This window comes from Phyllostomus discolor, chromosome 10 (genome assembly GCF_004126475.2).
Source record: "Phyllostomus discolor isolate MPI-MPIP mPhyDis1 chromosome 10, mPhyDis1.pri.v3, whole genome shotgun sequence".
Classification (NCBI taxonomy): Eukaryota; Metazoa; Chordata; class Mammalia; order Chiroptera; family Phyllostomidae; genus Phyllostomus; species Phyllostomus discolor.
Window position 1 is genome coordinate 90,025,890 of NC_040912.2, and position 13,318 is coordinate 90,039,207.

The 13,318-nt window shown below is 46.4% G+C and overlaps 1 protein-coding gene across 2 annotated transcripts in view; it reads left to right on the forward strand.

Annotated features, from left to right (window-relative positions):
* The window catches only part of CUL1 (cullin 1), a 77,418-nt gene that overhangs the window by 43,532 nt on the left and 20,568 nt on the right, over window positions 1–13,318 (forward strand). For both annotated transcript variants that reach the window (XM_036011005.1, XM_028526028.2), the window contains exons 3-9: window positions 482–656; window positions 2,726–2,893; window positions 6,444–6,494; window positions 6,651–6,741; window positions 7,612–7,775; window positions 12,117–12,279; window positions 13,133–13,263. In XM_036011005.1, the coding sequence (XP_035866898.1) occupies window positions 482–656; window positions 2,726–2,893; window positions 6,444–6,494; window positions 6,651–6,741; window positions 7,612–7,775; window positions 12,117–12,279; window positions 13,133–13,263 (943 nt within the window). The remainder of the gene's footprint in view (window positions 1–481; window positions 657–2,725; window positions 2,894–6,443; window positions 6,495–6,650; window positions 6,742–7,611; window positions 7,776–12,116; window positions 12,280–13,132; window positions 13,264–13,318) is intronic.

Genomic DNA, 13,318 nt, shown 5'->3' on the forward strand with positions numbered 1-13,318 from the left:
ACATGTTGTAAAATAAAGTTTTGGTTATTTCAATAATTACACTGTATGCTTCTGGAAATACAGCTAAACGTCGTAATAGACTGTGATTATTAGCCTTCTGTTTTTACTGACGTAGATCATTGCGACCTTGTACCTTGCTGCCTTCTTGTCCACTCGGGACCACTTACGTCCTCAACAAATGTCAGTAGATGGTCTAGAAGGTCCAGCCTCTTCTTGACCACCTTCCCCCTGAACCTGGCCTCCTCCTCCCTTCCCCAGGCCGGCTGCTCTCCGTGACCACGGACAAGCTTGTGCACGGGGCTGGTGCACTTGTAGCTTTATTGGGGTGTGATTAATGTGATTTCTCTACTCTAGTGGTTAACAGGCTTTTGTTGCTCCATTGGAAAGGTATCGATATTGAAATTGTGTATAAGAAACTACATTCATATCTATCAGTGTTCACGTCAAGGATGCACGCTGACTTCCTTAACTCTCCTCCAAGTCACGTTTATAACTACTGCACGAGTGTTCACCAGTCAAACCAAGCGCGAGGGGCTGGCGTCCCTCCTTCCAAATCGAAAAAGGGGCAGACGCCAGGGGGAGCTCAGTTTGTTGGCTTGGAATTGTACAAACGACTTAAAGAATTTTTGAAGAATTACTTGACAAATCTTCTTAAGGTAAGACATTTTACAAGTATGCTGACCATGTTTAACAGAGTAAAACAAAAGGTAGCGGAGTGGTAAATGCAACCTCAGTGCTGAGCCTCGCTTTGGCCTTTGTTGTTATTTTACCGTCGACGTCTGCCTGAGGGCGGTCAGACGCTCCGATGCCCTTGAGCACAAGTAGTGCGCCTCCCTCGCACTGCTCGCCACTCTGTCATCGGCTTGGACACAGAAGAGCCTTTTAATGTAAAGCAGGTAATTATGAGTTCGTATTACCTGTATCGTACTTGGGACCCAGTGTGCTGTTCCACAGTGTGCAAGCCATCAGAAGGTTTTCCCGCCCTTGGTAATCCCGTTTTTCCACTGTGAATCCCGACTTGGACGCACAGCCATGCAGTGTGTCTCAGAACTGCGGTGCAGTCGTGCCCTTGCCCAGCTAGGGTGGGCTTCACTAGCGCACCTGTCGCCTGCACGTGTGGGCTCCCCGAGCCTCCCTCGCTTGGGCAGCAGCGGGGTGTTCCCGTCCCCTTCCACCTTTCTCTTCCCCAGCCTCCATCCTCTGTGGCAAAGGCGGTGTGATGCCTTCCCACCGGCCGCAGGGCCCGCCAGTGGCTCCTGCGTCTGGTGCTACACGCGTGGCCTGGAGTGAGGGACGACGTCTCTGCTCTCCCCCCGGGGAACTGGCACTCTGTATATATATTTTTTAGGATTTTTGATTTACACAATCGGCAAAAATTTCAGCACACTCCAAAATTGTTTTTCTTAATATATCTTACAAGCTAATTGGAAACTTGTAGATATTCCAACAAACTACAGTCAGTTGGCCGCAGGTTGTGACTTAAATAGTACCCTTTGCCACGTTCCCTGAACGGTTTCTGATGTCTTGTTGAAGCCACTGTGTCCTTGTTTTATTCACAGCGCTTGGTGGAGTGGACACTGGAATTCTTAGTGATTAAATGAGGAAGCATATATTGTGTTGGCAAAAGTATTGGTTGCTGTGCTATCAGTGAGATTTTTGCCTCTTACAAAAGCTCATACACTGTGATCCAGAATAGTTGAGGCATTTTATTTCTTATTTAAATGTGAATGAACAACAGTCTGGTTGTGTCACATGATCGGGTCTCCCCATGGCTGTCAGGGTCACTGTGGACCACACAGTGTGAGCTGTTCCACATGAGGCCCCCCAGCCTGAGAGCCATCCTGGCTGGCCAGGCCCTTCCTCCTCCTCCTCCTCCTCCTCCTCCTCTCACTCTCACTCTCATTCTTTCTCTTTCACTTTCTCTTTCCCCTCTCTCTCATTCTCATTCTCATTCTCATTCCCGGAGGAGCCCCAGCCCCACACTCCCCAGCCTCCACTTCTCCTGTTTCCTGTCAAGGACATTTCAGTGATTCTGCAGTTTCGTGCTCAGCTGATAAAGGCTACATTTTGTAGATGTCATTAACACGTAAGGAAAAATTTTCAAGTGAGTTTCCTTCAAATACAAATTGGTAGTTTAAGTTGCAGACATCTCAGCAAAAGTAATTTTCATTAATGCACATTTTTCTCATGAAGTCTTGTTAAAGAAGAACTAGTCTATCATCATAGTTATTTTTACAAAAATGTAATAGATTACCACAAAAAGCTTTAAGCTTTTATAGTTTTTAAGTAAATCTAATGAAGGAGGAAGGTAAATTTAAAAAATAAATGGTATTGGCCTATGGTCTAAATTGTTAACAGGACATGTTAATTTTTTTAACAGAGAGAAAATAGCAAAAGGATGATTTTTGAGACGAATTTCTATTTGTTAACAAAAAGGAAATACCCTCATTGTAAAAGTTCAGGATTCTTTTTATGAATGTATATGCATATTTAACACCCTGAAAAAGGTTCCAGTTTGAGATGAAAGAATTATTAAACTTCTCTCTTTAGTCCAGTCCTCACGAGCTATATTTGTGTGAGAATTTAAATTGATGAGCATGTTTTTGTGTACAGAATAATTTGAAGAACCCACATCAGTGTGTTGTAGGGCAGTAGGTTTCTTCTAGTAGACTTCCACCGTGTGACAAATTAACTGTCCTTAAAGCTGTGGTTACCTTGTTTTCAGGACGGAGAAGATTTGATGGATGAGAGTGTGCTGAAGTTCTACACTCAGCAGTGGGAAGACTACCGGTTTTCCAGCAAAGTTCTGAATGGAATTTGTGCCTACCTCAATAGACATTGGGTTCGCCGAGAGTGTGACGAAGGACGGAAAGGAATATATGAAATCTATTCTGTAAGATTTCTTAGAACACCTTTCAGCTGTGTTTTCTGAGTGGTACCTCATCTTTTCAGTGACGCACTCTGGGCCAATGTCAAGCTATTTCAGAATAGCAGGCTGATTTCCCGTGTTTTACTGTGTCAGTAAATGACCCTTAGTTTGTGGCAGGAACGGACCAGGGTGAGTAACGGGGAGTTCTGAAGGACACCCGCACACTGCTGCATTGGGTACTGGAGTCTCTTCTTCAGCCACGTGACCGGCCATCGGGTGTCGCCGGGATGGCCCCGGGTGCGCCGAAAGCCCTCTGTAAAGTGAACACGGGATTGCTCTTGAGCGTTACAGTGAGGCACTGCACTGTAACGAGGCACTGCTGTGTCGGCGGAAGTGCTGGTGGCTGAGCTGTTGGTGAGATTTTTGCCTTTTAAAAAAGGTCATATCCCGTGATCCCGGCCAGCTTAGGTTTACATTTCGCTGCTTATTATTTAGATGTAAATGAACAGGAGTGTGGTTGCATGGCAGTGCGATCAGGTTTTCCCACGGCTGTCCCGGCAAAGCCAGGCCCGTGCGGCCCTTCCCTGGCCCTCCTCCGGGCTCGGGAAACGGCCTCACCACGAGGACTGGGCGCCCCCTCCCCTCCCTTACAAAGTAACGGAGTGCTCGGAACCACAGTCACAGGGCTTAAAGTGGAGGGGTTCCTTTTGGTACTGCGTGAGAACAGACTTTAAATTGTTAAATCACCTTCACTCATATGTTTCTTCAGTCAAGGAGGTTTTTTCTAGGCCCGCTAGTTTTCAAACTGTAGTCCCCCAACCTGCAGCCTCGCCCCGCCTGGGAACTTGTTAGGCTGCTGATGACTGGGCCCCAGCCAGGACTTCACAAGAACCTCCGGTGGGGCCCCGAGGTCTGCTTCAGCAAACCCTCTGGTGCACAGTCCGCCGGGAGCAGTGGTGGGGAAACGTTGGCGGGAGGACTCGGAGCGGCCGGCCTGCCGCTGATGATGGGCTGTCAGATACACGGACAGCGTCCTTTGAACCAGTCGTATGAAGATGTCAGGTTCTGGGGAATGAGATAGCTCTGTGTCCAGGATGTTGTATAGTAGCAACGCTGCTTTGCTCTAGTCCAATTTAATTGCAAGAAAAACATAATGTATCTCAGGTGCATGACGACACATTTTTATCACTTATATGTGCAGCTCAGTTTCTGTACCAAGCTGTTAGTGCTTCATGATGATAATGCTTTGTTCTAGAGTTACATGGCTTTAGCAAAACTCACTAGGCTCATCGCTCTGATTTGAGCTTTTTACACTTCCCCCTTTTTTTTCCACTTCCAAGTGCCTTCTTGTCAGTGTAGGAGTCGGCATGATTTGGGTCGGTTTCCTCTTGGAAGCCTGCTTGACCGACGTATGGCACCACATTCGACCTCGGGTAGCGTCGCTGAGTCCTGAAAACCATTCTTTCTCTCAACTTCTTTTCAGCTGTATTCAGTAGCGGTAAAGAAAGTATAAAGAAGTGCAAATACACTTTACAGAGTGTGTGTGTTTCTTAAGATTGAACTGCTTTTTTAAAAAATTGTTTTTAAAATTCACCCTTTCTATGTTCTTAAATGCTGTAGTTACTGTTTGGAAATACAATACATGCCATAAATTTTTAGCAAAGGCTAGAAACAGTAGTTCCTGTCTAGAAAGTATCCGGCCATGTCATATGAAAAAAAGTTATTAAAGAAGATGCAAGAAACATTGTACACAGGACAATGACGCCTCATACCCCTGCAAAGTAGGCACCTTGGGACCTCACACAGTTCTCCCAGTCACCATCAGCTGCCCTGTTGTATTTTCCTGAATCTCATCAATGGTCTGAAATCTCTTCCCTTTCAAAGGTGACTTTAGTTTTGGGAGAGAAGCCAGAAGTCACAGGACACCAAATCTGGACTATAGGGGACTGAGTCACCTGGGTGATTTGATGTTTCACCAAAAATCTGTATGCGAGATGTGATACGTGAGTGGGCGCATTGTCATGATGAAGCTGCTGATCACCAGTTGCCCACGGCTTCAGCCTTCTGAATCATCTGAATAGTTTCCGTGGAGGAATGTTCAAGCTTCGTGCAAAATTGAACACAGATTCATTGCTCTACTCACCTAGTCATGTTGAATGTGACGGCCACACAGTGCACACGCTCACTCAGCGACGTCTATCCGCCCCCGCTGACCAGTACAGTGAAGTCGTCATTGTTCACCCACGTGCATTGCAGTCCACACTCCTTGCCGCCAGGTTACACTGATGTCACAAAGCCATTCTCATTGTATGAACAATGGCTAGTGGCTGGACTTTTTCTGGACAGACCTCGTATGTTCTTCCAAGGAGCCTGTTTAATTCACTTCAAGTTCAAGTCTCAGTAGACATGGTGAAGGGTTTTTACACAATAACCTCGTTGTGTTTTCCAGAATCTCCAGAGGATGAGGATGCTTTCTTACGGCATAAAAAGTTTTACTTTTTCCTGATAATTTTTTTTCCTTTTTTAATTATAAAAAGTTGTTCTGTAAAAAGAGGTGTTGGCTTCCTTCACGTCAACCAGCAGACATAGATTAACTTCGTGACTGATACATTAGTGGTCCATCAGGCCTCTCCCCAGCCTGCACCACGGTGCTGCCGTGGCACTGCTGTAGTTTACCATTGGTCCCGCTGTCTGCTCTCGCCTGGCTCTTCGTCCTCTCTCTCCCCAAAGCGACAGATTGTCCAGAGTCAATTAGGACTGTCTAAAGCTGTCTTCATGTAGGAAGGATGTGTTTGGAAGAAGTTACTGCTACGTAGTGTGTCTTTCCTGAAAGTTCACAGCCATTGCATCACTCCTGCTTTGAAGAGGAACACAAGGGTGTATGTTTTTCAGGCACTTTGTGTGCGTGTGGAAATGCCACTCAGTGAAAGTTCAGTATATAAATTAAATTTTTATATAATTCAGAAAGATGTAACTTCCATAAGCCCGGTTTTATCTATGGCTGCGTTTGGGGAAAATAAGAGTGATCCCATTTATGTTTAAATGAATTTCTCAACCATTTGTATTTGAGCATTAAATTGTTATAAATTTGAATATTATTTCAACTAAATAATACCACTCAACAAACAGATTAAAAGTCATGTGTGAGTTATAACATTTCTCTTTTGGAGACTTTCTATAGTCACTTTCTGATACAGCCTCTCTGTAAGTTTTTAAAACTTTTAAAAATTATCTTCATTAAGTATCTCAGGTTGAAAATTAAGTTTGACCCAGGGAATAACTTTATAGATTGCATCCATTTGTGCCCTTTAAACTGATACGTACATTCTCCTTAAATTCAAATTTTTATGTTCCTTATAAACTGGGAGCTGATAAACATCCATGCTTTGATACCTCTTGAAGATGTTAACTTGGGGAGTGGCTCTCACTTCATTGGGACGATGGGTTTTTATGGAGTGACAGTCCAGGAACGCTGGTCAGCACAGGCAGGGGTGCCCGCTGCGCCCTGTGGCTCCCGTCTTGGAAGGGCAGCGAAAGCACAGGCGTCTCACACTGTCCCTTTCTCTCTCTTCAGCTCGCACTGGTGACGTGGAGAGACTGTCTGTTCAGGCCCTTGAACAAACAGGTACCTGCTTGTGTGAGTGCGGGTGCGCTCCTCTCCTCCCCTCCTCGGGGCGTCCCGGGCGGACCCCTCATCCCGCCTTGGTTGATGGGTGCGAACGCTTCAGAGGTGTGCTGTCGCCTGTAATCGGCACGTCTGTCCCCTGTGTCCTCTCCACAGGTAACCAATGCAGTTTTGAAGCTGATCGAGAAGGAACGAAACGGCGAGACCATCAACACGAGACTGATCAGTGGGGTCGTGCAGTCCTACGGTAAAGAGTTTTCCTTCGGTCTGTCCGTGGTTACGGCAAATGCCAGTTATAACAGTACCGCAACAGGTTCACTTCAAAAGTACTTCAGTGTTTTCAGGAATACTGTTAGTGTTTACAGGGTGCTCATAATTCTCTTTTAAGTCATTGCGATTCTTTTTGATATTACTGATCATAAAATTGTTTGATCCTTGTAATTGGGTCTTTATGGAAATGTTGATGGGATAGACATTTGAATTCTTTTCTGGTCTCATACTGAATTGCTGGGTATACAGTATGACAGTGGCATTAATAGAGCTGAATTATAAGTAGAATTTTATATCAGCCTGAGAAATTGAGATTGAGAATCCAATAAAGTAATGCAATGCTTGGAAAAAGTAGCTTTGTATTTTTAAAAGTTTAAGACTAGTCATTTTTCTTATTTTCACATTTTCAGGGAATATAAAAGTTTTCTAAATAAACTTCATGATAACTTAGAAACATACCTGGCCATGTGTCAGAATTACTTGCTTGTGTGTCTTTTTTTTTTTTTTTTTTTTAATTTTATGGAAACAACGTGCTTTAAAATACTGGTAAATAAAACCTTATGTCCTGCCACTTCACATTTACTTTGTTATTTTAGAGAGAGACAGAAACGTTGACTTGTTGTTCCACTTATCTGTGCATTCACTGGTTGCTTCTCGCATGTGCCCCAACTGGGGATGGAACCCACAGCCTTGGCCTGTCAGGACGATGCTCTAACCAACTGCGCTACCTGGCCAGGGCCACATTTACCTTTTAAACACAACTTAAACTTGATGCTGCACCTAAGTGTATTCTGTAAAATGTAACGAAAAATAGGGTAATTGAAATACAGTTCATATTTCTTTCTAGTGGAATTGGGACTGAATGAAGACGACGCGTTTGCAAAGGGCCCTACGTTGACGGTGTACAAAGAATCCTTCGAGTCTCAGTTTTTGGCTGACACAGAGAGATTTTATACCAGAGAGAGCACTGAATTCTTGCAGCAGAACCCAGTTACTGAATACATGAAAAAGGTAAGCTGAAATACAGAACTCGAAGTGGACTTCAGGTAAAAGTCACTCCTGTCAGAGGAGTCGCGCTCTCGAGTCTTCTCCAGAAGGCGCTGCCTGGGCGGCGGTGCCGTGCGTGTCGGCGGCCCGTGCAGACGCTTCCGCTCCAACCGGGGGCTTTCCTGCAGGAGCCTGACCGTCACAGCTCAGGGCTGTCCTCCCTGTTCGGGGGGTAGAGCCACAGTAGTTGTGTGGCTTGTAGGGTTTGCACTGTCCCTCCTCGAATGTGTCTCGACCACAGTCTCACCGCGCCAAGACAAAATACGTTTTTAACGAATAGTCTCAGATCTGCAGACTTGAGCTTTGCTTTTTTGCTTCCAAACTCTCCCCTGAAAATCCGAGGCTCAGCCTTCCATCTGTGTCAGAGGAGAGGCACGCTGATACCACAGGGTCCCAGTGCCGTGCGGGAGGTTAGGGGGTCTGGGCCGAGGAGCCGTCTCCGCACGGAGCAGTGTCACCCGAGGAGCGACCCAGGTCAGGAGTCAGCAGACTTTCTGCAGAGGGCCAGGCAGTAAGTGCCACAGACTTCGCCCGTCTGTTGGGCTCCGTGCAGCTGTCCAGCGCTGCACTGTAGTGCCCAGACAGCCACGGCAGCACCTGCCCAGGGGAGCGTGGTCGTGTTCCAGTAAAGCTTGACTTTCCTTCGGGCGGGTTTCAGCGCAGCTGAGATGTACAAGATTTCCAGGGAGCCCAGGGCCGACGGGCCTGGTGTGTGCTTTGCCCCTGGTGCTCTGTTCACTGGGAGAGCACGTGGGCCGCAGACTCTCTCTTCCCACACACCGAAACAGAAGTAGTCACTCGCCCAGAGCAGCAGCAGTTCCCCCTCTCGCCACGTAAAGTCCCGCCCACCAGCGTGGACCTTCTGAGTGCATTGCCCAGGAGGAGACAGGAGTTATTAGTGGGCCTTAGAAGTTGGAAGTCCTTGGCATACACATTTTTGGTATGAGAACCTAGCAAAAATGGAACTCTTCAAAAGTATGTAGTAGTAACAGTCCTTTGTGTATGTTTATACTTAAGCTAGCTTTTGTGTGCTGACCTAGAACCTAACCAGCTCATTCAGAGTTTCAGACAGCTGCCTGACAAACAGACTTTGAAACAGTCTGTTTTGAATCTCAGCATTGCCTGTCAACGACATTTGTTGAACTCGGCTATTTATGTTGAGTCTTTTAAGTGGGGTGTGTTTTAAAAGTGAGGCCTTTATCGATCGGTCAAGGTGCACGTCTCCATGGTGAGTGAACCTGTTCTTCCCGTGGCCCGCGGCCCTGCCAGTGGCCTGCCCTGAGGAGCAGAGGAGTCCCCGGTGCAACGAGCTCAGCTTGTTAGGCCGGAGCTACATGAGCACTCCATCCAGAGCAGGGCAGCCAGCTTGCAAAATCAGGCACAGAACCAGCAGCAACTCCAGGAGCCGATGTAACCGTTGTAACCGAATGGTTCTGCTCTTACCTACGCACAAATCTGGCTGAGTCTGGCCTTAAACCCCCACTCCTCCATTCACTAGGGGGTTGGCCTTGACCTTCTGTTGCTCAGATTCTTCATCTGTGAAGTGGGAATGATAAGCTGTTATAAATGCACATGTTACATGTGGCAGAGAGCAAGCACGATGTGCTGGGTGCTACACTGCACATTGTTCGGAACCCCCAGTGTGTCTGAGGGTGTGCAAAACACGGGATAATGGGGGGCACGCTTTATTCAGTAACTTGAGGGGACATTGTGTTTTTATTACAATCTTCTAGCAGAAAATAGACCACAGAACTCAGGAACAGTACTGAGATCCAGAAAGATGTATTCTGCTTTCGCAGCCAACTTGTACTGGTGCCCAGGTTCTTTGGGGGTCCCTGCTCCCCTTCCTGTGTTGTCAGGCATCTTCGAGGGGAAACACTGGAGGACCCACGGCCGCGCTCTCTGAGGAGGGGGCTTCCGTGAGCGAGCAGCACAGGGTCCCACCAGTGGTTTACACGCCTTACCCTCCCGGGTTGCGGCACGAGTCCGAGCTGTGGAAACCCTGTGTGACTCTCCTGGTCTCCAGTGTCATTTAGAACATTTTAAAAGTAACATACCTTCATCACTTTGCTTACCCATTTTGGCTGGTATTTTCCCCTTTTGTTTTTACCATAAACTGATTCTAATAGAATTAATGGAGACAGTCTTTAATTGCTTAATTTTATGGAGTCGTTTGAATGCATCTTGGCATTCTCATGTACTTACTGCCAAGTCCAGTGACAGCCAAGAGCTTGACTTAAAACCAGCAAAGGCTCTTTGCTGTAAACGGCTGTCCCTCCTGAAACCTGCCAGTACAACACCTGGGCCTCGGCTTCTCTCCCTGAGAGTGGAACAGGTGATCACCAGGGCCCCTCTGGCCTTCAGGGTACCAGTCCCAGTCCCTCCCTCCCCTCCCCTCCCCTCCCCTCCCCTCCCGGCAGCTTCGGGAAGGGCCTGTAGAGTGCGGCTGCTCGTGCAGACCGCCAGACCTGCCCCCAGCGTGGGTCAGCCGCGTCTGGGAAGCAGTCGAGTTTGTTGCAGGCGAAAGCAGAGTTTTTAAGAGAGGTGAGTTTTTGCTGCCCAAGGTGATTATGTTCTTGCCGGAAATGATTTGACTTAAAGCAAAAAAGAAAAAATGGCACTTTGGGGTTTGCGCACCCTGCATTTCATCAGCTTTATCTCCTGAGGTGTGTCGGGCTTAGTGAAACATTAGACAGTGAAGCAGCAGGCCCTTAGATGAGGACCTCTGAGTTAAGGCACATGCAGATCTCTTACTGCGTTTTAAAATAACTTTGTAATCGGGGGGAAAAATACACATTTGAGTGTAGGCTTTTTGGAAAATATAAGTAAAAGAAGGTTGGAGCACTATTACTGGTATGTATACTAAACCAAATTGGAATAATGCTATAGGGCTTTTGTAAGTTTTTTCCCCCCACTAATGATTGATTTTATGTTTATTTATTTTATTTTAAAATAGTGTTTCTTTAGCCAAATACACTACATTTAATTAATTCTTATTGGAAACTAAAGTTTCTTACGTTTCTTCATCTATAAATTCTTTTTTTAAGATTTTATTTAGTTTTAGAGAGAAGGGAAAGAGAAAGGGAGAGAAATACCACTGTGTGGTTGCCTCTCATGCGCCCCCTACTGGGGACCTGGCCCGCAACCCAGACACGTTCCCTGGCCTGGGAATGGAACCAGCGACCCTTTGGTTTGTAGGCTGGCACTCAATCCACTGAGCCACACCAGCCAGGGCTGTAAATTGTTTCTTTTTCTTTTCCATGTTTTTACATGGCTGTACTTGTTGATTTTTCAGAGATCAGTAATATGTTAAGGATGTTGACCTTTTGATGACTACTACAGCTATTTTTCAAGTTTATTGTTCACCAGTAACTATTTAGGTTATAATCTAACTTCTATAGTTTAAACAGTTGTCCCTCTGTTACTAATTGTTGACAGTTGCCAGTTCTAATTCGTTTTTTCATTTTATGTTTTCTTGGCTCTTGGATGTTTATTCTTCCAGTTGAATTTTTCCAGATTTCTTCAAAATTATACCAAATTTAAAAATCATTTTGGAGATTATTGGCATTTTTATAATAAGAATATCCTTTGTCTCTTCTTTCAAATCATCTGAGTAATTTCAGATTATCATTGAAATGCCTTTTTTGCTTTAATAATTTAGTGGTTGCTCAGTGATACTTTACGCCACACATTTCTGGTACGATGTGAAATACATGACTTTTGTTAATTGTGCTACTCCGTTAAATTGTATCTTTGATTTCGTTCTTGAAGAGAAACGTAAGAAGTTGAGACGCACAAGTAATTCTTTACATTTCAGAGGTGCATATTTAACGATGGGCAAGAAATTAGCCATAATGTTTTCTTAATTTTTTAAAAAATCTAATCACCAATAATTACTTTCATGTGGTCCTTTCAGGAATGAGAGTTCTAGTCCAAGTAGCTTCCCGTCAGCAGCCGTGGTCCTTGGTGTTGCGCACGCAGGAAGGGAGGGATCCGAGGCCACGAGGGCATCAGATAGAGCCCCCCCCCCCCCCTGCACCCAGGGTGACGCACTGCGTGTCCGAGAGGAGAAAACTGATGGTTGTGACCTCATCTGGTCACTTGAAGAGGAGGTTATGGGGCATTTGTAGTGCAGAGGAAAGGAAGCACATCAGCGACCCCTTGAATATGGCCGGCCTGCGCCCTAGAATCGAAGAATCCCTCCCCCCTTTGCCTTGAACCGTGTTGACCAGAGCAGGCCTGTGAGTGGAGTGTGCCGTCCTGCACACAGCAGCCCTTCTCAGGTGAACCCCGTCCGTCCCGCAGGCAGAGGCGCGCCTGCTGGAGGAACAGCGGCGGGTGCAGGTCTACCTGCACGAGAGCACCCAGGACGAGCTGGCGCGCAAGTGCGAGCAGGTGCTTATCGAGAAGCACCTCGAGATCTTCCACACAGAGTTCCAGAACCTGCTGGACGCCGACAAGAACGAGGGTGAGCCGCTCCGACTCCGGGCCCATGAGTGCTGGTTACGGTCCGTGGTTCCCAAGGTGGAATTCTCCACTCGGGGCTCGTGGCCCTGTGGACACCTAGTGGGTGTTCGAGAGACCCGTGCGTGTCCGCCCTGCTGCGGGTCGGCCGCAGGCCTCCAGGGGGGTTTCCAGGGGGTGACTGCGGGGGGAGCGCCTTTCGGTTCAGGTCGGAAACACAGCTCGTTGCACGGCTTCTCGGGAAGATGGCGCCTCTGGTTTTGTTGCTGAGCATGTTTCTTTTGACAATCCTTCAAGACGGAAAGGCAGTTCTTTCATAGTTGTTTATCCCTGCTTGTTTTACTGGGACGTATTAGGAGCTCAGTAAAAAGACTGATGGGGGGGTTTGGGATTTTTCTCCCTGGCACTCATAAGCTAACATAGGCCGTACATACGGTAAATGGGGGACTTGGGGCCCTTTTGTGATTCATTGGTTTGTATAGTTGAGATGGATATTTGTATCTCCTTACATTAATCACTTTTTGTTCAAATAAATTTGTGAGCACCTATTATGTGCCAGGCATAAATTTACTCTCTATGCTTAGGGAAGCATCAGATGTTTCCTGATAAAAAGATTTTTTTCTCTATTACGCTAGTGGGTTCTCATAGTAAGAGGAAAAATAAAACTTTAATACATGCATGACTTTGTTGTTACTGCCAGCTAAATACAATATGCTGAATACAAAATACTGTAATTAAGTCTAAAAACATGGCTGTCTTGTTTCAGGGTGTTGTTCCTCTCAGGCTAAACACGTACTCGGTGGGGTGGATGTGCAGAGTGTAACTCAGTGCATAAAGGCGGTGCCTTTTTCTTTCAGATCTGGGGCGCATGTATAACCTTGTGTCTCGAATCCAGGACGGCCTAGGGGAGCTGAAAAAGCTCCTGGAGACTCACATTCACAATCAGGGCCTCGCAGCGATCGAGAAGTGCGGGGAAGCTGCTTTAAACGTAAGTGCCATTTCGTGGCGGTGCCGTTGGGGCCGACTGCAGGCGTGTGCGGGTG